The sequence below is a fragment of the Equus asinus genome, chromosome 22 (genome assembly GCF_041296235.1).
Source record: "Equus asinus isolate D_3611 breed Donkey chromosome 22, EquAss-T2T_v2, whole genome shotgun sequence".
Classification (NCBI taxonomy): domain Eukaryota; kingdom Metazoa; phylum Chordata; class Mammalia; order Perissodactyla; family Equidae; genus Equus; species Equus asinus.
The window spans coordinates 11,657,584-11,684,290 of record NC_091811.1 but is presented as its reverse complement, the minus strand read 5'-3'; the positions used below and the strand labels follow the sequence as shown (position 1 = coordinate 11,684,290).

The 26,707-nt window shown below is 36.1% G+C and overlaps 1 protein-coding gene across 1 annotated transcript in view; it reads left to right on the top strand.

The window, feature by feature from the left end:
- The window catches only part of BCL2L13 (BCL2 like 13), an 88,961-nt gene that overhangs the window by 23,716 nt on the left and 38,538 nt on the right, over nt 1-26,707 (top strand). Inside the window, 3 exon segments of the mRNA XM_044756190.2 lie at nt 7,529-7,636; nt 16,365-16,521; nt 20,959-21,028. Coding sequence (XP_044612125.1) covers nt 7,529-7,636; nt 16,365-16,521; nt 20,959-21,028 — 335 coding nt within the window.

Below are 26,707 nucleotides of genomic sequence, written 5' to 3'. Positions count from 1 at the left end.
CTAAATAAATTTGTTTTAAATTGTTATGATTATCTTTAAAAAACAAAATATGTTGAAATAGTTGTCACAAGGCATTAGTTATATGTAGGAATTATAAGATAAAATATAAAATTAACAAGAACATGCAATTTTTAAAATTATCTTTTCAACTAGAAACTAAGTCTTTAGAGAATTTAGTTTTCATCTGTCTATCGCCGTCATTGTTATATAGTCCTTATAATGAATTGAATTCAATTCTGGATCACTTGCAGCAGGCAACATTTCTTCTGTTTTCTCTGAGAAAAAGGCTCACCTTCTTCAGTCATATACTTGCTCAGTTCTTCCTTAGAAAGAAACCCACATTTTGCTGGCTCCAAGACCTCAAAAGATCGAAGAAGGATATCCTCTGGAATTGGTCTCTGTCTTCTTTCTAGCAGTACTTCAGTCATCACTGGAAGAAATTTTTTGAATCAAACGTATCCAGTGGGTTCTTCTTCCTCTCCCTCTGCAATCAGATCCTGCAGCTCTCCTTGACTAGAGTAGCATCCTAATGAACTGAAGATTTTTCTGATCTTCTCCATTCCACCTCCTCTGAGGGGGGCTCCAGCCTCTCGGCCCTCTGTCATATGGCTGCGTGGATCTCTCAGACGTCTTCTGTGTTGTGTTTGGATGTCCTCTATTGGAGTATGGATGTCTTTTTCATTGTATGGTGGAGTGGAGAGATTACCAGGAATGCTCACTCGTCGTGATGCTGATGTCACTCACTTGCCCAAGACTTACTTCTATCTTAAATTCTTTTAGGCAGTTGGTGGGAAGGTCAAAGTTTCTTCGTGAGTCTTTTTTTTCTTAAAAATAATCAGCCCAAGATAATCCTCAAGACAAACACATTTTGGAGTGGCAAATTCTTCTCCCTTATACTCCATCCCAAATTATGATTCACAATTCATTATTTCTGGAGATGTGTACTGTTTCATTTTCTCAGTCTTTCTATAAGGAACAGGAGATGTTTGACCCCGACCACTATGAAACCAGACTTTGAGTGGGTGCATGGTGGATTTTCTCTGTGTTCTTCTCCTTCAAATTTGTCCTCCCTCAAATCTGTCGCCCAGTCTGCAGGATACCTGGGGGGTGTGGTAGCACTGGAACCTGAAAACTGCTATTGTGATTGGCTATTTTGGAATTTTTTTTTTTTTTTAAATCTGGTTTCTTACTTACTGGTCCAGTATGGTATCATTTGATGTAGTTGTTTTTTGCTACTGGATGAATAATTGAACCATGTTATCTATATGTTCAGTAGATGTTTTAAATTTGATTATAATTATTTGGGTTTTCTAGAGCAGTATTTGCCAAGATTAATTGCCTGAATGCTTTTAAAACAAAGATCATGGAGCCCTACCCTAGACCTGCTGAACCAGATGCTTCATGCTGGAGCCTGGGAATCTGTATTTTTAATATATTCTCTTAGTAATTTTAATGTGCCTCCGGTTTGGGAAACCATAGATTTAGAAAGTATTGTATTCTGGAATGTCTAGCCCTTGCAACTGTTCTAAACTTATTGATCTGATATTCACTTTGAAAGCCCTGAGTGTATTTCAGGACTGGAATGTAATGATTGCTGACTCACCTGACTTCATTTGACACTGAAGTGGGTGGGGTTTAGTGTGCTAAAGTCTGTTTATCGCTGAAATATTTTTCTTTGGGTTTATAGCGCAAGATTTATGCTGCATTAGTGCTACTGTGTAGCTCTGTGCTTTTGAAAGTCTGGGCGGTGTTGATTAAATGAAAATCACTGAATCTGGCTTTGTCATTGGTTAGCTAAATAAATAGCCTTTTGTGTCCTGACAGCAGTAGACTTTTTCTGGTTTAGGTTTTCCACATGGCTGATTATCAAGTATGACAACTTGTCATCTGTAATCAGCATCACATTAGTCTCAGGAGAATAGGCACTCCTTTAATCAGCTGCTTTTCTTTAAATCTGGTGGGGTGAGGCATATGGTAACCAAGACATTATTGTCATTTACTTTGTGGCTTTCTGGTGGTGTGATTGGGTGTGTGGGTATGTGTATGTTTTAGGTGTGTAGATTTTCCAAAAGGCAGCAGATGGCAGATAGAACATTCATGTATTCCTTATTTTTCACTGTACATCAAAAATTATAATCGTATATTTTAGAAGTCAGTAATAATTTTGCTTACCAGAAGACCTACTTTCTAGTTTTGTTTGTGTATGATATATTTGAGCCTGGGCTAGTCATTTAAATTCTTTGAGTCCCATATTCTTCGTATAATAAGGAGGAAGAACAACTTTTACTTTACAGACCCTTTCAAATCTAAAATTCAGTTGGTTCAGAGAATGGTTAAACTCTCATAAGCATGGAGACAACAGTTGAGGTCTTATTCTTTCCATTCTTCATCCTCCATATTCTCCATCACAATTCCATCACCATAAATAAATGGTCTAGTTACTGTCCTATGTCTGTGTTTGGTCTGTACTCTGTTCTCTTATACAAAATGAATTCTCATTTTCTTTATTTCATTTAACTTTTATCATTTGAGCTAGCCTCAAAATATACTGATAACATTGGTTTTTTTATAGTCTTTTCTTTTTTTCTGCTTTTTCTCCCCAAATCCCCACAGTACATAGTTGCATATTTTTTAGTTGTGGGTTCTTCTAGTTGTGGACTGTGGGACGCTGCCTCAGCATGGCCTGATGAGCAGTGCCATGTCCGTGCCCAGGATCTGAACCGGCGAAACCCTGGGCCGCTGAAGTGGAGTGTGCGAACTTAATCACTTGGCCACGGAGCTGGCCCCAACATTGATTTTTTTTATTCCTCTGAATTTATATAACTTTCATTTCATTGTCTTTTTTCTTAAGCGTCCTCTCTCCCCAGCAAGGTTGTCATCTATACATTATAATCCTTTGAGTCTTCATCACAGTGACAGTGATAGCTATCACTATCAAGTGTTTGAGTACTTTTTTAGTTCTCGCTTGACACAAGTCTACTTGACACAAGTCTAGGACAAAGGAACTATCTCAAATAGTTTGTAATTTGGTCAGAATAATGATAATAAACTATAAAATCATTGAACACTTTAAGGTAGTAAATATTTAAATGTTAAATGATGTGGCACAGGCTAAATGATATAAATGTTCAAATGTCAGTGATTTAGAAGTAGTCAGTGAAGATATTGTGGAGAAGCAGAGGGACTTAAACTGATTCTTGCAAAGTGGACAGAGTTTGAATAATCAGGAAAAGAAAGGACAGTCCAGGTTAGGTAAAATTGTAGCATAATATGTCTTTTTCATTAGTGAAGAAATTGGCAGTGAGTTCATACTGAGTAGGAACAGAAATGAATTTTTTAATTTATTTAAATTCATATAATTTATTGTGGCTTATAATACATGATGAAAACATATAAATAAACAAATAAAAGCATTCTAATAAATAAAACCAGAATAGGGAAACTGTACACTTCTATAGTGGGAATAATAGATCACAGATATGTAGTCTATAAAGTCTCATACAGTAATATTGATCAGTGAATTTGGTTCTGAGGCAAAGCCAAAAAAAAAAAATGGAGGTATACTTAGTAACAGGATTATTTTTCCATAACTAAAAGCTATACTATTTTCTTCTAAGTGGAACATTATTCTTTAAAAATATTTTATTTCACTTAGAGCATTATTACATAGGGTACAGAGTAATGTAGTAGAAAATATTGTCAATATCAAATACAGTATTAGGTTTCAAAACATTGTCTCGTAATGTGATTCTGGATAAAAGCTAGGGAAATGACACCAAAGTGCAACTCAGTTAAAACAAATAGTTGACACTGTCTGGGTACCTAGATTATATGTGTGTACTTTTCTGATGATCCAGTTTAATATGAGGATAAAATCTAGACTGCAGAAGAATGGAAGGACTACCTGTCACATCAGGAAACCTTATAAAAAATTAAATCCAACAGGTTGTATTTGGCAAGAATCTGAAATGTTTAGGTGCTCTGTGTTTCTGATTAAGGGCAGGTCAAGAGCAAACTAGCAGATGTTAAGTTCAAAATGTTTCTGTGGAACTTTTTAAAAGGCTAATAACCAAGACATTTTTCAGCATGGTCGTTACCCTACCTCTGTCATAGAAGTATCTTTGAAGGAGTATCAGTAGGTAAAAGAAGGACTTCTCTTAAAAGCACTTTCATTTACTGTAGCTCATGACAATGATTGATCAGACTTCTTACATTGTTGAATATGGCAGAGATTATTTTAGCCTGCAAAAGTTTGAAGGCAAATCTCTTATAGGCAAGTCACACCTTGAAATGTAGAAAATCATGGAACATCTGGTATTCAAGAATGTTTTCGGGGCTGGCCCTGTGGCCGAGTGGTTAAGTTTGCGTGCTCCGCTGCAGGCAGCCCAGTGTTTTGTTGGTTCGAATCCTGGGCGCCGACATGGCACTGCTCATCAAACCTCGCTGAGGCAGCATCCCACATACCACAACTAGAAGGACCCACAACGAAGAATATACAACTATGTACTGGGGGGACTTGGGGAGAAAAAGGAAAAAAAATCTTTAAAAAAAAAAAAAAGAATGTTAGCTTCTTAGTAAAACTTCTCAGATGAGTTTATTGTGAAATGTACCCTAAATTGAAAAAATTTAATTTTCCTTTTGAATGTTTGAATATAAACTAATTAAATTCGGTTGGACATCTATTCAGGGAAAAAAGATTTTAATTTTAGTTTTAGATCAGTTGATCTAAATTGCTCATTTTCTCTTATAGCAAATGAAGAGCAAGAGTAATTGCCTGTCAAGATTTCTCCTAGTTCCTGTTATAACAGCCCTATAGTATATCATTTGGCATTATTTAAACTATCAGAAGGTTGTTTCTGCTGATTTAAACTCTTACAGTACTGAAAGCGGATTCTGTATAAGTGTCATTGATTAGAAATTTATGATGAACTGTTTTTGTTCACAGAGACAAGGCTTGGGGAAAGATCACTGTTAAATAGTAACAGACTTTAGAGAATCAAAAAGGCTTGATGAGGGGCTGGCCTAGTAACCTAGTTGTTAAGTTCAGTGCACTCTGCTTTAGTGACGGGTTGAGTTCTCGGGTGTGGACCTACACCATTTGTCAGTGGCCATGCTGTGGTGGTGACCCACATACAAAATAGAGGAAGACTGGCACAGATGTTAGCTGAGGGCAAATCTTCCCCAAGTAAAAAGAGAGGAAGATTGGTAACAGGTGTTAGCTCAGGGCGAATCTTTCTCACCACACACACACAAAAGGCTTGGTGAGTGGGAACTACTATCTATTGAGCATTTTTGATGTGATGAAACTTGATTTATTTCTCTGATTACCCTTGACAACACCCCTTTGTGTTTGTTATGATTTTCCCATTTTACATAAGAGGAGAGGCTCAAGAAGATTATTGTTCTTGTCCAAGGTCACATGTAATGATGAGCTGGAATACTTGACTCCAAAGTTTATCTTCTACTTCTGCTGAGCTGCCTTCCAGGAAGCTGGGAGAGAGATAATTTCACTGAAAGACCTTAAATTAATTTCCCAGTCTTTATTTGCCTTGTTTTAATAAGTCACAATATTATATCATTATTGTTATAATTATAAACAATACTTGAGATTTATTGAAAATTTATCTGTTAGCAAAATAAGCCAGTCCCCGAAAGACAAGTAGTGTACGATTCCATTTATGTAAAGTACTTAGAATGGTCAAAATCGTAGTGACAGAAAATAGAATGGTGATTTCTAGGGGCTGGGGGAATGAGGGAATAGGGAGTTATTGTTTAATGGTTTAGAGTTTTAGTTTTACTAAATGAAAAGAGTTTTGGAGATGGATGGTGGTGATAGTAGCACAGCATTATGAATGTGTTTAGTACTACTGACTATATATTTAAAAATGGTTAAGATGGTAAATTTTGTTATTTTTATTTTACCACAATAAAAAAAATTGGGGGAAAAAAGCCTGTCTGTAAAAAGATAGACTTTTATGCTTTGTGAGAATTTTCAAAGATTACCTTCTTCCTAGGATACATTGTCTTCAAATTTTGCATAATAGATTGTGTGTGTTTCATGGAATGTTTTTAGGTTTTTATGTAGTTTCATCTAAGATATTTATTTAGGCATAAATAAATGAAATGTCATTAAGCAAAATATATATTAACCATTACCTAGAGGGGATCCTTTGTGTTGCACTTCAACTAGAAATATGTAAGGAATTTTATATTTTCCACAAAAATTGTTTTTTTTGTTTTTTTTTTTACTATTTTCTTTTTTAAAGATTTTATTTTTCCTTTTTGTCCCCAAAGCCCCCCGCTACATAGTTGTATATTTTTAGTTGTGGGTCCTTCTAGTTGTGGCATGTGGGATGCCGCCTCAGCATGGCTTGATGAATGGTGCTATGTCTGCCCAGGATCCGAACTGGCGAAACCCTGCATTGCCGAAGCAGAGCGCGTGAACTTAACCAGTTGGCCACGGGGCCGGCCCCTTCCCCAAAAATTCTTTTAAGGGTGTGAGTTTTATTTTGGTTAGTCTCAGCTCAAAAGGCAAGTGTTTTATGTGGCCTAAAGGAAAATCATTTTTGTCAACTTTAAAACTTGAAACCTAATCAGAGAATCTGTGAGATATAGAAATATCTTAACTTTTTGTTTTTCAGAGGTACTTCAAAGACCCATGGATGCTATAACAATCAGATTTCTTGGCCTAAACTAATAAGCTCATCTTTGAATTCAGAGTTTTTTGCTTGCAAAATTGAAAACATATTAACGGCTCATCTCTTTCTTTATAAAACTTGTCAGTGGTTGAGAATAGTGATATGACCCACTGAAAAAGTACTAGAAACGTGTCTATAAATTTTTCTCAATGGGAGGGGCGAGAGGTGTCATATTTGGATTCAGTGTTTTAGGTGAAATGATGAAGCTCTGCTCTAAATATCTGAGGCAGGAGAAATTAGTAAATTATCAAGTATCTGGTCTAATTTTCTCCTTTAGACTCTTCCCCTTTGTTTTCCACTCTGTCCTATAGACCAGGAGCTTCCTCCTCCTTTTACTGCATAAGGATAGCTTACGCCCAGTACTCTTGGTATATTCATAAGCTGGAGGATATAAATCTTTTGGTGATAACAGACGTTCTCTTGGGCTGCCGTTTGCATAAAGATGTGAAGATAAGGGACTGTGAGTGTCAATGTCAGAAGACATTATCACTGATCTAGATGACCTTTCAGGTTTCCTTTTCTATTACATCAAAAATGTTTCTAAGATATTTCCTTCTTAGCTTCCCAACCAGAAGATGAGTAGGACATAGCCTGGATGAATCGTTTTGTATTTAGACCAACCTGAGTTCCAATCATATATACCAGTCCTCTATGGGAGTAGTATAACCTACCCAAGCCTTAGCTTCCTTATCTTTAAATATCTCCTAGCCCCACTAGCCTGGATAATGAGTTTTGATTTTGTATTTTCTAACTTAAAAGTTAAAATACTACCCATATTCTAATGGCTTCTCTCTCTCTCTTTCAATGGTAATCTTTTTTGTTGGTTTCAGGAGTTCAACAAGATGTAACTTCACAAACTCTGGATCAAGAAGTTTTATTAAAAGTTAAAGCTGAAATTGAAGAAGAGCTAAAATCCCTGGACAAAGAAATTTCTGAAGGTCGGTTTATCTTTATCTTCCTAGGAAATTAGTAGATTCTGTTTCGTGTGTTTGCCATTGATGTAGTTTGATTTTTTGCAGTAGAGTGTTCTCAACATTACACAACTTCATTGGTATAGGATTATAGGATGAAAATAGAAGATATCCTTTTTCTTTCCTGGGGGGTGTACTTATAAAAGTTTCCCAACTATACCCAACAGTTTAGACGTAGCCTTTTCTGGTGTTAAGTAATAGACTAAACAGTCATGATAAGATACTTTCCATTCAATGTGGTTTGATTTATATTTGGTATCTTTGTAATTAATAATAACACTAAAGGGAAAAATGTAAGTAAGCTGCTTCCATTTTTGCATGCATATATGCTATACATGGTTGTAATCGTAATGTACCTGTAGTTTTATAGCCACATATTTTGTACTTAACATTACATCATAAACTTTTAAAATAGTTATTCTACTTAAATACATGAAATTCTGTATTGAATGAATATTTACTCAATCATTCCCTTATTATTGAGAGGAGCATTTGAATTATTTCTTATTTTGCCTTACATAAGTAACATTGCATTGAATCTCTTGCCCAGTGATTTTCTTTTACCGCTTTATTCAGATATATTTCACATACCGTAAAATTTACTCATGTAAGGTGTACAGTTCATTGGTTTTTAGTATATTCACAGAATTGTACAACCGTCACCAAATCTAAGTTTAGAATACTTTTTCCGTCTCAAGAAGAAACACTGCACGTTAGCAGTCGTTTACCATTTCTACTCCCACCAGCCCTTGCCCCTGTCCCCACCCATGGCAACCATTAATGTGCTTTCTGTCTCAATGCATTTATTATGGATATAAACATAAATGGTGGTGGTCTTTTGGGACTTCTTTCTCTTAGCATAGTGTTTTCAAGGGTCATCTGTAGTATGTTTCAGTACTTCATTCCATTCTACAGTGGAATAATACTCCATTCTGTGGATAATACCACATTATGTTTATCCATTCATTAGTTGATGAACATTAGGTTGTTCTTTTTGGCTATTATGTATAATGATGCTATGAATATTCTTGTAAAAGTTTCTATGTGAATGTATATTTCACAATAATTTTTAAGAAGAAAAATTGTAAATCATGTTTATAAATTAGTTCCCTGTTTGTAGAGAATGAGTATGAAAAGAAATATACAAATAATCCAGAAACCTAATTTTAATCTTCTCTTTTATTTGCCTTTATCAACATTTTTAACTGACTAAAGTTCCAATTCTATTTTAAGCCTTCTTCCATTTTAAAAAAAAATTCATACTGGTTTATAACATTGTGTAATTTCAGGTGTACGTTATTATCAGTTTCCTTATGGACTGCATCATGCTCACCACCAATAGTCTAATTTTTATCCATCACCATATTTTTGTGCCCCTTTACCCCTTTCGCCCATCCCCACCCCCTTTCCCTCTGGTAACCACTAATCTGTTCTCTTTATCCATGTATTTATTTTTCTTCCACATATGAGTGAAATCATGTGGTGTTTGTCTTTCTCTGTCTGGCCTATGTCACTTAACATCATCATACCCTCTAGGTCCATTTATGTTGTTGCAAATGAGATGATTTTGTCTTTTTTTGTGGCTGAGTTACAGTATTCCATTGTATATATATGCCTCATCTTCTTTATCCATTCATCAGTCGATGGGCACTTGGGTTTCTTCCACATCTTTGCTATTGTGAATAATGCTACAGTGAACATAGGGGTACGTAAATCTCTTTGAATTGTGGATTTCAAGCTCTTTGGATAAATATCCCACCAGCAGTGGATGAGGGTTCCCTTGTCTCCACATTCTCACCAGCTGTTCTTATTTTTTGTCTTGGTAATTATAGCCATTCTAACAGGTGTAAGTTGATAGCTCATTGAAGTTTTGATTTGCATTTCCCTAATGATTGGTGATGTTGAACATCTTTTGATGTGCCTATGTATCTTCTTTGGAGAGATTTCTCTTCATATATTTTGGAGATTAACCTCTTGTCAGATACATGATTTGCAAATATTTTCTCCCAGTTGGTGGGTTGTCTTTTAGTTTTGTTCATTTTTTCCTTTGTCTTGTAGAAGCTCTTTAGTCTGCTGTAGTCTCCATTTGTTTATTTTTTCTTTTGTTTCCCTTGCCCAAGTAGACATGGTTTCTGAAAATAGACTGCTAAGACTAATGTCAAAGAGTGTACTGGCTATATTTTCTTCTGGGAGTTTTATGGTTTCAGGTCTTACGTTCAAGTCTTTAATCCATTTTTAGTTAATTTTTGTGTACAGTGTAAGATAATGCTCTCCTTTCATTCTTTTGCATGTGGCTGTCCAGTTTTCCCAACACTATTTATTTATTTATTTATTTATCTGAGGAGGACCAGCCCTGAGCTAACATTTGCTGGCAATCCTCCTCTTTCACTGAGGAAGACTGGCTCTGAGCTAACATCCGTGCCCATCTTCCTCTGCTTTATACGTGGGATGCCTACCACAGCATGGCTTGCCAAGCGGTGCCATGTCTGTACCCGGGATCCGAACCTGCCAACCTTGGGCCGCCGAAGCAGAATGTGCGCACTTAACTGCTACACCACCTGGCTGGCCCCAACACCTTTTCTTGACACTTTCCTTTCTCCGTTTTATGTTCTTGGCTCCTTTGTTGAAGATTAGCTGTCCAGAGATGTATGGTTTTGTTTCTAGGCTTTCAATTCTCTTCTATTGATCCGTGTGTCTGTTTTTGTGCCAGTACCGTGCTGTTTTGATTACTGTAGCTTTGTAGTCTATTTTGAAGTCAGAGATTGTGATGCCTCCAGCTTTGTTCTTTTTTCTCAGGATTGCTTTAGCTATGTGGGGTCTTTTGTTGCCCCATATGAATTTTAGGATTCTTTGTTCTATTTCCATGAAGAATGTAATTGGGATTCTGATTGGGATTGCACTGAATCTATAAATTGCTTTCAGTAATATGGACATTTTAACTATGTTTATTCTTCCAATCCATGAACATGGAATATCTTTCCATTTCTGTATATCTTCAATTTCTTTCAATAATGTCTTTGTTTTCAGTATAGGTCTGTCCCTTCTTTGGTTAAACTTATTCCTAGATATTTTATTCTTTGTGTTGTGATTGTAAATGGGATTGTATTCTTGATTTCTCTTTCTGGTAGTTTGTTATTAGTATATAGAAATGTAACCGATTTTTGTAAGTTGATTTTGTACCCAGCAACTTTGCTAAAGTTGTTGGTTATTTCTAATAGTTTTCTGATGGATTCTTTAGAGTTTTCTATATATAGAATCACATCATCTGCAAATAGCAATTGTTTCATTTCTTCCTTTCTTTTTCTTACCTAATTGCTCTGGCCAAAAGCTCTAGTACTATGTTGAATAAGAGTGGTGAGAGTGGGCACCCTTGTCTCATTCCCGTTCTTAGAGGGATGGCTTTTAGTTTTTTACTGTTATGTATGATGTTGGCTGTAAGTTTGTTATATATGGCCTTTATTATGTTGAGGTACTTTCCTTCTATACCCATTTTACTGAGAGTTTTTATCATAAATGGATGTTGGATCTTGTCAGATGCTTTCTCTGCATCTATTGAGATGATCACGTGATTTTTAGTCGTCATTTTGTTAATGTGGTATATCACATTGTTTGATTTGTAGATGTTGAACCCTCCCTGAGTCCCTGGTATAAATCCCACGTGATCATGGTATGTGATCCTTTTAATGTACTGCTGTATTCATTTTGCCAATATTTTCTTGAGGATCTTTGCATCTATGTTCATCCAGAGATATTGGCCTGTAATTTTCCTTCTTCTTGCTGTCCTTGCCTGCTTTTGGTATCAGGATAATATTGGCCTCATAGAATGAGTTGGGAAGTGTTCCATTTTCTTCAGTTTTTTTGGTCTAGTTTAAGAAGGGTTGCTATTAAATCTTCTTTGAATGTTTGGTAGACTTCTCCAGAGAAGCCATCTGGTCCTGGACTTTTGGGAGGTTTTTGATTGTCCTTTCAATCTCTTTACTAGTGATTGGTCTATTCAGATTCTCTATTTCTTCTTTATTCAGTTTTGGGAGGTTATATGGGTCTAAGAGTTTATCCATTTCCTTTAGGTTATCCAATTTGTGGGCTATAGTTTTTCATAGTGTTCTCTTATAATCCTTTGTATTTCTGTGGTATCTATGGTAATTTCTCCTCTTTAATTTCTAATTTTATTTATTTGAGGCTTCTCTCTTTTTTTCTTAGTGAGTCTGGCTAAGGGTTTGCCAATTTTGTTTATCTCTTCCAAGAACCAGCTCTTGGTTTCATTGATCCTTTCTACTGTTTTTTAGTCTCTGTTTCATTTACTTCTGCTCTGATTTTTATTATTTTCCTCTTCTGCTGACTTTGGGTTTTGTTTGTTCTTCTTTTTCCAATTCTGTTAGGTATAGTTTAAAATTACTTATTTGAGATTTTTCTTGTTTGTTGAGGTGGGCCTGTATTGCTGTGAATTTCCCTCTTAAAACCGCTTTTGCTGCATCCCATAAGAGTTGGTATGATATATTTTTATTTTCATGTCTCCAGGTATTTTGTCATTTCCCATTTGATTTCTTCATTGATCCAGTTGTTGTTTAGTAGCATCTTGTTTAGTCTCAACGTGTTTATGACTTTCCCAGCTTTGTTCTTGTAGCTGATTTCTAGTTTCATAGCTTTGTGGTCGGGAAAGCCACTTGATGTGATTGTAATCTTCTTAAATTTATTGAGGCTTGCCTTGTTTCCCAACATATGATCTATCTTTGAGAATGTTCCACGTGCACTTGAGAAGAATGTATATTCTGCTGGTTTTGAATGTAATGTTCTATATATCTCTCTTAAGCCCATCTAGTCTAGGTTTTCATTTAAGGCCACTTTTTCCTTGTTGACTTTCTGTCTGGATGATCTATCCATTAATGTAAGTGAGGTGTTGAGATCTCCTACTATTATTGTGTTGCTGTTAAGTTCTCCCTTTAGGTGTGTTAATAGTTGCTTTATATACTTTGGTGCTCCTGTGTTAGGTGCATATATATTCATAAGTGTTATATTCTCTTGGTCAAATGCCCTTTTCTCATTATATACTGCCCTTCCTTGTTTCTCATTGCCTTTTTTATTTTGAAGTCTGCTTTGTCTGATATAAGTATGGCGACATCTGCTTTCTTTTTGCTTGCCGTTAGCTTGGAGTATTGTCTTCCATCCCTTCACTCTGAGCCTATGTTTATCTTTAGAGCTGAGATGTGTTTCCTGGAGGCAGCATATTGTTGGGTCTCATTTTTTAATCTATGCTGCCACTCTGTGTCTTTTGATTGGAGAATTCAGTTCATTTAAATTTAGAGTGATTATTGATATATGAGGGGTTCATACTGTCATTTTTTTCTCTTGTTTTCCGATTGTTCTGTATTTCCCTTGTTTGTCTTCCCTTGTATTTCTTTTTTCCTTTTTTCTTCTTTGCTGAGGAAGGTTTACCCTGAGCTAACATTCATTGCCAATCTTCCTCGTTTTTTTTGGTTGAGGAACAGTCACCCTGAACTAACATCTGTGCCAATCTTCCTCTATTTTTTTGTATGTGGGACACCTTCACAGGGTGGTTGGTGAGTAGAGTAAGTCTTCACCCAGGATCCAAACTTGCGAACCTAGTTCACCAAAGCAGAGCACGTGTAACTTGAACCACTCACCTACAGGGCCAGACCCTGTTCCCTTGTATTTCTCACCGCCATTTCAGTTTGGTTGTTTTCTGTGACGGTTTTCTCATTTTCTCTTAATTTATGTTTTGTGTCTCTGCTCTGATTTTTTGTTTAGTGGTTACCATGAGATTTGTATAAAAGATTTTGTAGATGAGATAGTCCATTTTATGATAGCCTCTGATCTCCATTAGGCTAAGCAGGTTCCATCCCTTACGTCTTCCCCTTCTAAGTTATTTTTGTCACAAATTACTATTTTATGTTATGAGTTTGTGATTAAAATGAAGTGTTTATAATTATATTTGATGCTTTCCTTCCCTTTATCTTTTATGTTGTAATTCAGTATTTGCTTAATCACCTGTTCTGATAGCTGCAATTTTCTGATTTTGTCTGTTTATCTCTTTGCTCAAGGCTTTGTAAACCTTTGCCTTTTTGTTTCAGGTATGAGGGCATCCTTGATCATTTCTTGTAAAGGTCTAGTGGTGATGAACTCCCTCAGCTTTTGTTTATCTGGGAAACCTTTTTTTCTTCCATCATATCTGAAAGATAGTTTCACTGGATTGAGTATTCTTGGCTGAATGTTTTTGTCTTGCAGTATCTTGAATACATCATACCACTCTTTCCTAGCCTGTAAGTTTTCTGCTGAAAGCCTGATAGGGGTTCCTTTGTCCATTATCCTCTTCTGCCTTGCTGCCCTTAATATTTTTTCTTTGTCAGTTACTTTTCCCAGTTTTGCTATTATATGCCTTGGAGGTCTTTTTGCATTATGTAATTAAGAGTTCTTTTGGCTTCATATACTTGTAAGTCCAGTCCCTTCCCCAGATTTGGGAAGTTCTCAGGTATTATTTCTTTGAACAAGCTCTCTGCTCTTTTCTCCTCCTCTCCTTCTGGAATTGAGTTGGATATTTCTCAGAGTGTCTTCATTCTTTTTAAGTCTTAGTTCTCTCTCTTCCTCCACCTGGAGCATTTCTGTATTTCTGTCCTCTAAATTACTAATTCTGTCCTCCATAATGTGAGCTTTGTATTTTGAGGTTTCTAGATTGTTTTTTATCTCATTCATTGCGTTCTTTATCTCCAGGATTTCTGTTTGGCTTTTGTTTTTAGAGTTTTAATCTCTTTGGTGGAGAATTCCTTCTGCTCATTAATTTTATTCCTGAGTTCCTTGAATTGTTTCTGAGTTTTCTTGTAACTCATTGAGTTTTTTTATGAGAACTATTTTGAATTCTCTCTCATTTATTTGTAAATTTCTGTGATTCTAGGATTGGTTTCTGGAGACTTATCATTTTCCTTCTCCTCTGGAGTGTTAATGTAGTTCTTCATGGTGTCTGATGAAGCAATCCTTTGCTGGCATGTAGTGATAGTTTTGGGTCACAGATTCCACCTGCCACCTCTACGGGGGGTAGGAGCTGTGTTTTATGAACCTGCCTTGGCTGCTGGAAGTGCTCATAGGGCTCGTGTCCATTTCCCTGCCAAAGCCACTTGGTGGGTCACACATGCATGTGTAGCTGCTCTGGTACAAAACCACTGCCTTGGCTGGGGAGTGGCCAACTGGTGCACTAGGCGGGAAGGAAGGGGCATTTTTATTCACACACATGGGTCTGCTCTGAGCTCATGGGTCATTTGCCTGGGCCTCTGTGCTTGGTGGGGACACCTGCACGGTAGGTGAGCTGTGCCACTCGATGTGAAGCATTCCCGAAGGCTGGACAGCACTGTGAAAGTGAAAGTATTCAAGCACGGGTCTGCCTGCTCCTTCTCCTCCTCTTATAGTTGCGCATCAGCTGCTGCATGAGAACCTGCGACCTGGATCACTGCGGCTGGGGTGCGAAAGGGGATCCATTCACCTCCTTCTGTTGCTTCCCAGGGATCCAGTAGCTTCACCTTCAGATGTATGGCTGGGTGGCTCTCTCAGACATCCTCTTGTGCTTTGTAGGGGATCGTGTGTTGGTTAATGAATGTCTGTTTGGTTCTAACTTAGAGAGAAGAGACTAAGGGAACAACTCACTTCCCCATGATGCTGACGTCACTCCAAGCCTTTGTCCTTTTCTGATAAAAATACTTATACGTAGTAAAATGGGCAAAAGACAGAAAGGAAAAAAGAGCAACAAAGGCTTACCTGCTCTCACTTATTGCACCCCATATTATCCAAGACTGATCATTAAAATGGACAACAAAATATGTGTGAACTTTGCAGCCATATGCATCTTTCTTGGAGGCGAGCACTTCACAGAGAAATACGTACTTAACTCTGTAGTAAAATTTGCAGCCTTCTAGAAGCCAGCCTTAGATTAATACCGTAAATACTTTATGGAGTTTATTGATAACTTTTAGGAGTGGATATAAGCCACTTGCTCTGCTGGGAGTCTATGCCCCCCATCCCATTTGTAGTCTGGAACAACAATGATTCTACCTTTTCTTTCTGCACTTACAGAATGGCTAAGTCTATATAACTTGGAGTAAGAAAGCAGGTGAGATGCTGCTAGTGTGAGCTGAGGAGAGGTGGCTGTGACTACTTCTTCCATGTGCAACTTGTATAACCTTCATAGTTTTAAAATTTATTCATGTGCAAGAATATTGAGTTTAATAATTCATTTTGAAAAGGGAGTAAAAGTAATCTGCTCATCCTCCAAGTTGGAATAAACTGATTAGAATCTGGTTTAAGAAGTGCCATATTTATAGAAGTAAAAGATTATTAAGAGAAGGATGAGAGTTAGGAGTTGTCTCTCCTTTATCATTTTTATACTAAATTGGTCTCTGGTAATACACTAAATTGGTTTGTGTATTTTAACACATCAGTTTAGTATTTTTCTTCTCTTGAAACTAAGATTTTTCTGTAAAAATCTGTCTTTAAAAAAAATCTCGAAGCTTAGGACCTATCAAATTTTGTGTTCCAGGGAAGATTAATATCCCGTAATGACTCTCTGACCTTTTTAAGTGACTTATAACTATTAGCTTGTTCCCAATAGTAAGTGCCTTAATCCTCCAAGCTTTTATAGTACAACTTTTGATATTGTTTATTAAATTAGGTTTTTCTTTTGCCCTGTCTTCAGCCTTTACCAGCACAGGCTTTGACCGTCATACTTCTCCTGTGTTCAGCCCTGCTAACCCAGAAAGCTCAGTAGAAGACTGCTTGGCTCATCTTGGAGAGAAAGTGTCACAGGAACTGAAAGAACCTCTCCAGAAGGCGTTACAGATGCTCCTCAGCCAGTGAGTTACCATTGCTGAGTGGGAACATGGTTCTGTCAGTAGTCTCTGGATCCCTTATGCAGCACTGGGTTCATTAAGGCTATGTTTAGGTGAATGGTGTCACTTCTTTTCTCACTTTCCTTCACTTTTTCTTTTGCTTTTACAAGCATCTCTGTTTGTGTTTTGAGTGACAACTTTTGCATCAAGTTGTGGTTTAACTGTTCCAACATGAATTTGATCATTTGTATTTACTTGTTGAGCTGTCAGGTTTCAACAGATGCTTTCACACAATTGTAAATATAAGCTGTTTCACTTGTCCTGACCACTTTTTAGTGCCATTCTCTCTAGTAGCCAACATAAATATAATGGATAGGGTTTTATGCATTGCAGTGTGGGATTAACATTTTATCAGTATTTTAGGTATCCCAGATGTTGTTAAACTTTGAGGTCACACATCTGTCCATGGAACTACTGCCACATTTTTATAGGGGAAACTTCTCTCCTAGCTATGGTTCTGACTGGTGAAGGTAAAGGCAAGAAGCTCATAGTGAAAGTGTATTAAAATAGAATCAAGTCATTTATTGTAACTCTTAAAAATTCATTTCCCCTTATGCTTTGCTGAGAGTCATTAAGGAATTTGTTTGAATTACAAAGATATTTGGTTTAATGAAGATTGACAACTATCTAAAACAGGGTGAAGACTGTTCCTTCGCTAAAAGGCCAAAATTCAGATGCCAAATTGCTGTCGTAGTAAGGTAATTCCTTACTTTCACGTAAGCAAAGTTTATACTTTACCATTTGTTAAAGGAAGCAATTTGGGTTTAAGGAGAATTCACTTTGTTTCTGCATATTCTGGTGACATAAACAAATGTTATAAATCCAAATTATACATAGGAAACAGTAAAATGAAAATTGTATTTGGATTTTCTTAACTTTATATATGGAAAAATTTAAAGATAAATGTGAAGACATTTGGGTGTCAAGAAATAAAACTTAAATAAGAAATCTGGATATACAGCTGTGGCTTTCAGCATTAGGAGCCATGAGGAGGGGAGGGGAAGGGTGAGTGGGTGGGGCTTGTTAGGCCCTCTCCACTCTTCTTAAACTGGAACAGCTGTACTTTCATATATTTTATATATTGAGGTTTCAAAACCTGCTGTTTTGCCAAAACAAACAAACAAAAAAACTTGTAAAAGCTTTTGGAACTGAGAGGAAAATGACTGAGGAGGCAAAAAAATCTGTTTCTAATTTTGGTACAAACTATTTGTAGCTTTGAACCAACCGTTTCACTCTTTTTGTGTTTGTGTGACGAAGATTGGCCCTGAGCTAACATCTGTGCCAATCTCCCTCTATTTTACATGGAATGCCGCCACAGCATGGCTCAATGAGCAATGTGTAGGTCCGCATCCAGGATCCAAACCTGCGAATCCTGGGTCACCGAAGCAGAGCATGCAAACTTAACCACTACACCACTGGGCTAGCCCCTTACCATTTCACTCTTTATCTCAGTTTCTCTATTTCTTAATTTTAACTGTACTGAGATATTATAAGCTCTCTGAAGAACAGTGTTATATAATATGTTAAAAAAAGGAAAAGTATTATTTTTGGAGTCCTCTTCATAATCTGCAGAAAAAATTGGTATCTTCTCACTGCAAAATAACTTATATTTTTAAAAATATTGTCTTGGGGGCCAGCCCCATGGCCGAGTGGTTAAGTTCGTGCGCTCCACTTTAGCAGCCCAGGGTTTTGCTGGTTCGGGTCCTTGGCGCGGATATGGCACTGCTCATCAAGCCATGCTGAGGCAGCATCCCACATGCCACAACTAGAAGGACCCACAACTAAAATACACAACTAGGTACCGGGGGGCTTTGTGGAGAAAAAGGAAAATAAAATCTTAAAACAACAAAAAAAACTGTCTTGGATGAATACTTGTTTTGGTTTTTTCCCCAAGCCTGAATACTGATATAATTATTTTTTAGATTGGTACTTCTGGTTGTATATCAGTCAGGCCTCTTTATGAATAATTTTTTTTCAGACATCTACTTTTGAAAGTTGTTAAGCTCTGTTACTAATACTTTGAAAATAAAAAAGCGTTGTACAGGTTGATGGCAGTATCTTTTAAGGTAGAAAATATCACCTGCTCCTCCCAACAGTTTTGTTAAAGTGGGCAATTAATGCTGAACTCATCTATATAACTGAGCACAGGCAGTTTCAAAGGCTCCCCCCACCTGCCTCCTGCTGCTTCTTGTTTGCTGTGTTCAAATAGCTCATTAGATAGAGCTAATTTTTCAGCTACTTACTTTTCTATGTATTAGATTTCCTTTAAATGTTTTAATATGCTGGATCTTTTATGTCCATATATGTGTGTACATATAATGTTTCAAATCATATTTCATTCTGAAGGATGCTAAATACTTTAGCCTGATAGACAAACTACCATTAAGGACTCCTGTGACCCACAGCAACATCAAACAGTTCAGGAAAGGAAGTGAAGGGACTGATAGACGCAATAAAGCTTCAGGGAGAATATAGGTAGGTAGACTGTATAGTATCTGCTGAAGTTCGAGTTTTACAACTACCTGGTATTTAGCCCAAGTCTTCTAAAAAATTCTAAGCTTACTTTAATAGGAATATATCAGGAAGGTAGTACATCACATTTAATGAAAAAGGTTATCCCTGCGATCTTCTTTCAGCAAAGCTGAAGTGCTGATTTTATGTTGACTTGTAGAAAAGAATGATAGCTGTGTCATCAGAACTGTTTTCTGAAATACCTAGACCAGCACTGTGCAATAGATATAATGCAGGTCACATATGTGTAATTTATTTTCTATCAGCCACATAAAATTAAATTAAGATTTTTAATAATATGTTATTTTACTCAATATATTAAAATTATTATAGTTTTAACATGTACTCAATATAAAATATTATTAATGAGATATTTTACATTCTTCTTTTCTTACTAAGTCTTTGAAATCTGGTTGTATATTGCACCTTCAGCATATCAGTAGTCACATTTCAAATACTTATTAGCCACATGTGGCATCTAGACATTATCATGGCATGTGTCAAAATCCTAACTTAAAATAGGAACACTGTGGCCTTTGGAGCCAGATCTAATTTGGTGTGAATTCCTACATTACTGCTTGCCAACTATGTGGATTTGGGATAGTCTCTTGACTTTTCTGAGCTTCAGTTTCCTAATGTGTAAAATGATAATATGTAATATATAATATAAATATAAAAAATATAAACCCCAACAGTAATCTACCAGTAAGAGGTAGCTGTAATCAATCTAAAATATTCATAGGCTGAAGAGATCACAGGCCAGAGACATCAGAGCAGAAAATGCCTTTGCAGTAGATTTTAAAATCCTATAATAGACGGGGCTGGCCCCGTGGCCGAGTGGTTAAGTTCGCGCGCTCCGCTGCAAGCGGCCCAGTGTTTCATTGGTTCGAGTCCTGGGCGCAGACATGGCACTGCTCATCAAACCACGCTGAGGCAGCGTCCCACATACCACAACTAGAAGGACCCACAACGAAGAATATACAACTATGTACTGGGGGGCTTTGGGGAGAAAAAGGAAAAAATAAAATCTTTAAAAAAAAAAAAAAAATCCTATAATAGACTCCTGTCCTTTTTTACATGTATGTTAATACTTTGCCCACAAAGGGGAGCGGGGGGTAAACTTTATTACACCTGTTACCCAAGCTATTGATTCCTTCTTATTTTACTTGGTACCAAGTATTTTTGTTGTTGTTAATTTGCTCGTGCAACCAAGGCTTAGAATACAGTACTTAAAGGCCCTCAATAAATTAGTGAGGGAGCATTGTTGTCATCACTCAATGATTTGAGTTTTTGGTATGAATAGAACTTACATGGAAATAATCAGAAAGGCTTATCTCTCTGCCCTCCAGGATTTTATGTCATAAGACTCCAAGTTAAAAATAGAGCTCCGTTTAATGGCCTTGTTTATTCAAACCCCTTATGTCCTCTATTTGAAAAATCTTCCAGTGACGTGTCTCTTTAATTTTCAAATATTTTAGATTTTTTGCCTTTTAAAAAAGTTAAAATTGTGCTTTTAATTTTATTAGAGATAATTTTTATTTGTTATTATTTGACCCTATATTAATAACCCAGTGTTTATGTTTATCTGCAACATAGAAATCCTGTTGGATAAGTTTCAAGCAATTATGAAAAAATTATTATTTATTATTATTTTGTTACGTTATTAACCGCTTTCCCAAGCTGGTAGCATGCATCTCAGCCTATAGAGTAATCCTTCAAGAAAAAGCATACCAAATGTTAAAAGCCCCGTTTCATACAAAACAATATATTGAATAATCTTTGTTACTTTAGTAAAATGTTCAACAGCAGAGTAGTAACTGTATGTTTATTCATCTGGAGATTTAGAATTTTCCTTATTTATGACACAGACTTTTAAAAAAATCTCTGCAGGCCAGTGACATATCAGGCATATCGGGAATGTACACTGGAGACTACAGTTCATGCCAACGGCTGGAATAAGGTATTAACCAAATTATTTTTTCTCTTTCAAGATTTTAGTGTGTTAAAGATAAAGTACAGAAGGAATTGCTAGCATTATATAAGAGGAAACTCTTACAGCTCATTATTTAATGCATAAATCCAACTGTGTTATGTGGATATTTTTGATTAAAGTAGTTTTTTGATTATCGTTCCAAGGTTCTGGTTGGCCCAAAAATAAGTGTCCCATAGTATGCCACTCTTCCTTCCTATCCGTCTGAATTTCTCATCATTTCTTCGTTTCTCTGCATTGGGACATGTATCTCTAGATGGTTGGTTATTTGTTAACATGTGAGTGTCTTGGGAAAAAAAGAATTAATGGCTTCATTGGGGCACAACTTCTTCTGGTTCTCTTAAATGAATAATACCATTTGTGTTTTATAGTTTACAGGGTATCTCATGTCACATCTCATTTGATCATTACAACCATCCTTTGCAGAAGACTGAATGGATTTTATTAGCTTTTGTTTTGTTGTTTAGTTAGTTAGGTCAGGTAAATAATGAGAGAAAAAAATTAAATGACTTGTCTAGGGCCCCTTGGCTAGTAAATAATGGAACCGACACTAGAGCTAAGATCTGCTGATTCTAGCTTCAGTGTTTTTTTCTAGTATACCATACTGCTTATCCGTTATCTCATACAGTATTACCTACTTAGCATTTTGAAAAGGCAGAGAGTCTAAGGGAATGCGGTATAGGATGGCTCAGCTCAGTGTGAGGAAGAAGTATGGCCCTCAGTGATGTAGTGCTAGGGACGAGAAAATTCAGTAGACTTATTTTTATAAATAGCCACCTCTACTCAGGATTGTTAATAATATGTCAGACCATGTGACCTAATTGATGTATATTATTTTTACTCACCTTAATACAGGCTTTGGAGGCATTATAGTATAATAATTAGCATCATAGGCTTTGTAATCGGACTTGTTTCAGATATCAGCTTTCTCATGGACTGGATGCGTGTCTTTGGACAGGTTAAGTAAGCTCTCTAAATGTTACTTTTCACGTCCATTAAATGGAGCTGATAATATTAACCTCATAAGTTTTATTAGAATTAAATGATATGATATATGTTAAATGCTTTTAGCACATTGTCTGAAAGTGCTAAAAAATAAAAAATAAGTGCTTACAATAGTAAGCACTCAGTAAACAGCAGCTATTATATTAGATTTAACACACGAGACCTTGTTCCCAAATAGTCACTGTTATGGAATTTTACTGTGTTACTTACCTATAAATAATTTGTTAAAATATCTGTTTCATTCGCTTTCTTGGAGTAAAAACACCTCTCTTGTATGGAGATTTGAAATAGATTTTATAAATAAAAATGAGCTCATATACTATGAGCTTAGAATATCCAACAACAAATATTTAGGTACCTAGTATTAGTAGCCTTCATCTCCTATTTTATGTTCTCTTCCTGTCACTCCTGTCTGGTAACTGTTATAATCAACTCTTATATATCCTCCTCTGACTGGATCCTAGGGTTATCCTAAAAAATCTGAGTAAACCCTAGTCTTCACTGTCTCTCTTCACCCATCCTTTTTGTCCATTCCCTCCTTCCATTTTAGTCCCTCATCTGGACCAAGGGCCAACTGTTGATCTTTGAGGCTGTGGTTTGATAACCTCATATAAATGAACCATGCCAATTTGAATATTACTTGCTTCACTGAATCCAGTATTACTCTCCTTCTAAGCCCTCTAGGGCTGAAAAGAACCTGGCTTATGATAGGCAACTGAAATGCCCCCCAAATCAAAGTCAGATGGCTAATTTGAAACAGTTAGCTCCTATTTTACATTTTACATGAATGTTTGCAAAATTCTGATATGACATTGTTATATGAGTGTGGCTCTCTGGCAGGTAAACGAGGCTCAAATGAAACACCCATCAGAGGGAAAAGAAAAACATGTCTACAAAGCATGCCAGGTTAGGGCAAACTGAATATCACTTTATCTGTATAGGGGTTTTAAAAGCATCTTCGTAGAATACTCTTTAAATATAGAGAAAGAAGTGGAGGAAAAAAGCTGGTCACAAACCTGTATTAATAGCATGATCTTTTCTTTAAAAAAAAGTAAACGGGGACCGGCCTGGTGGCACAGCGGTTAAGTTCGCACATTCCGCTTCAGTGGCTGAGGGTTTGCCGGTTCGGATCCCGGGTGCAGACATGGCACCGCTTGGCAAGCCATGCTGTTGTAGGCATCCCACATATAAAGTAGAGGAAGATGGGCACAGATGTTAGCTCAAAGCCAGTCTTCCTCAGCGAAAAATGAGGAGAGTTGGCAGCAGATGTTAGCTCAGGGCTAATCTTCCTCAAAAAAAAAAAAAAAAAAAGGAAATGTATAAATGTAGATTGCATGTAGTCGGCCCTCTGTATCTGCAGTTCTGCATCCATAGAATCAACCAACCGCAGGTTGCCTCTGTACCAATGTGTACAGAACTTTTTTTCTTGTTGTTATTCCCTAAATAATTCAGTATAAGAACTACTTAAATAGCGTTTACATTATATTAGGTGTTATAAGTAATCTAGAGATGATTTAAAGTATATAGGACGATGTGCTTAGGTTACATGCAAATACTACGCCATTTTATGTAAGGGACTTGAGCATTGTAGATTTTGGTATCTGTGGGGAATCCTGGAACCAATCCCTCACAGATACTGAGGGACAACATTTTTCTATATGCCTAGAAAAATAATTGGAGTATGTGCCAAAACATTAAGTTGTACATAATAGTTATCTCCGAATTGTAGGTTTTCTTTTTTCCCCTCTCATGAGTATTGTTTTTTTCTTATGTACTTATCTGCTTATTGAAAAACAAAAGCTTAACCATCAAAGAGGAAAAGTCAGCTAGAATGTTAGTGCATGATTTTCATAGTGTAATAAATAGACTTTAGAAAAATAATAAAGATAAATGAATTATTTGCCTTGGTTAATTTTTAGTGTCATATTAAATCACTAATCTTTTAAAATCTTTTATTATTAAAATTCCAAGCATACACAAAAGCAGAGAGAGTAGTATAGGAAATCCCATCCAATCCATCGGTAAGCTTCAACAATTATCAGTATATGGTTGGTCTTGTTTCATCTGTTCCTCCCCACACTCTTCCCACTCTCCTTCTAGATTATTTTGAAGTAGACCCTAGACATAATATCATTTTATTCATAAATACATTAGTATGTGTTTCCCAAGGATAATGTATCCTTTTTTAAACCAAATGATAATACCATTATTACACCTCAAAATATTAACGGTAATTCTAAATCATCACATAATCTATTCAGTGTTCAGTGTTCAGATTTTCTCAGTTGTCTCATAAAGGTACTTTTCTAAGCTGATTTATTTTAATCAAGATCCAGACAAGGCCCATGCATTGTATTTGGTTGATATGTCTCTTAAGTTTTTCCCTTTTTTAAAAAAATTGAAATATAATTTTTATACCATTCTAAAGTATACAATTCAGTGGTTTTTAGTACATGCACAGAATTCTGCAGCCATCTTCTGTCTAATTCCAGAACATTTTTATCTTCTCAAAAAGAAACCTCATACCTAATAGTAGTCACTCCCCATTTCCTGCTTCTCCCAGCCTCTGACAGTATTACTCTGTCTCTATGAATTTGCCTGTTGTTGACATTTCATATAAATGCGATCATATAATATGTGACTTTAGTCTCTTTTAATGTGTAGGCTTACTCACCTTCTTGTGTTTTTTTCTCTAATTTACTTATAAGTTATTTGTCTTGTAAAATTTCCTGCCTTCTGGAGTTTATTGACTGCATCACTGAGATGTCACGTAATGTGTTCCTCTGTATCTATCTTTCCTTTCCATTGGTAGGTAGATCTAGAGGCCTAATCATATTCAGGTTTAATCTTTTTGGCAGGAATACTTTATTTGTGGTGTTCTCTATTTCCTCTTGCATCACTAGGTGATACATAATGTTTCATTGTCTCTTAAATGTTATTTTGAAGCAGATAGGTCAAAGACATACAAACCTAATCAATAAATTCGGTCCAGATAAAATTTGTGGGATGTGACATTTACTAGAATTATTAAGCATAGGCAGGTTAAATAGTAGATCAATGGACCAAAATATGTAGTTTATCATTGCAAATGTCTATTCTATTGGAAGAGACCCTCTGAGCTATAAATTGGTATACTTCATTTCTACACCAGGCAAGCTCATATATTCTTTAATAAAAGGATAATGTTAGCCAAGTCTAACCTTTTGGAGGAAGACACCACATGGTACCTATGAGGAGACAGCTCCTGCAGGTAATCCTTTTTGATGGTCACAAGTACCTTAGCATTCCATTGCAAAAGTTATTGAAGAAAAAAATAATTTATATGGATTGTGGGGAGTACTGTTATCCAGTAAGGAAATGATTTACAGTAAGGAATTCAAAGGGTAAGACTATTTGATTACTTTTTAGTCCTAGAGATACGGATAGTGGGATCTTCTAGGAATGGATGCTTGAGGATCCAGTTTTATTTTAATGTTTCTTTAATACTGTGGGAGGGAGAGTACAAAACATATCAGGTGTAAAGATGATATAAAATTCTTTTGGCTAGTGAAATGCCAAATTGATAGAGATCAGTTGTAGAAATAACTCAGTGAAGCTTTGTGTATGATCACTCACAAAAATTAGAGGGTAAGTGGGTTTAACTATATAAAGACAATCTAAACTGTACTTAAAAGTTATTGGGTCTGGAAGTCATCATACAGGTCCCTGAAGATAATATGTCAGAGAGGTAAAATAGACATAACATGTATTATCAACGAAGTAGAAGAGGTTAGTCCTGTAAAATAAAGTTTCTGCTCTCTTGTTACTGCAATTTCAAGAAAGATGTAATTGGGATGGAGAAGATCCAGGAAAGGAGAACTTAAATGATCAAAGCAATGGAGGAATTGCCATATGAAGAATGGACTAAAAGATTAGTAGATTTCAGCCTAAAAAGTATAGTGAATGAGGGGGAATATGATTAAGGACTAAAATTAAGACAGGAGTGAAAGAGGATTACAGTTTTATCTCTAGATTATTATAGAGTAAAACTAAGGCATCTAGTTTTTGATATGAGATAGATAAATTTGGAACAAATAAAAGTATTATTTTATGTAGCAAGTATAAAATGTTTGCAGCTCATTTCCCTAAGAGCTTAAACACAAATAACTAAATTGTTGGATATGAGTAGATTATTATGGGAAGTCAGAACATTCCAGACCTTTCAGGTTGATATGATGTGAATCAGCTGATTCACAAGCTATTCTTTACTGCTCCTGCTAAGACAAAATAATGGGGCTAGATGAACAATAGTTTTTTGTGTTTGCTTTTAATAGTATGACAGGTTTTCTAATTGTGGAAAAAGCCTAATATATTCTTTACAGCCTTATACCCTCCATTAACATTAAGAAGAGGTTTTTAATATGTTTAGGGCTGGAGTTCATTTAGAATATCAAAAAAGTGAAGATATGTGTTTGTTACATTCTTTCTTTCAGACTTTGGTACAGATTCCCTCAGGGCTACTTTTACGTAAAAGCCAAAGAATATTAGTAAGAATATAAACTCAGTGTTTTTTCTGTTTGTCCTCTTCTGCAGAAATATTTTGTAATCCCTCAGTTATTACCTTGGCCTTCAGTAACAAGGAACTGGACTTAGTTTCATTTCCTT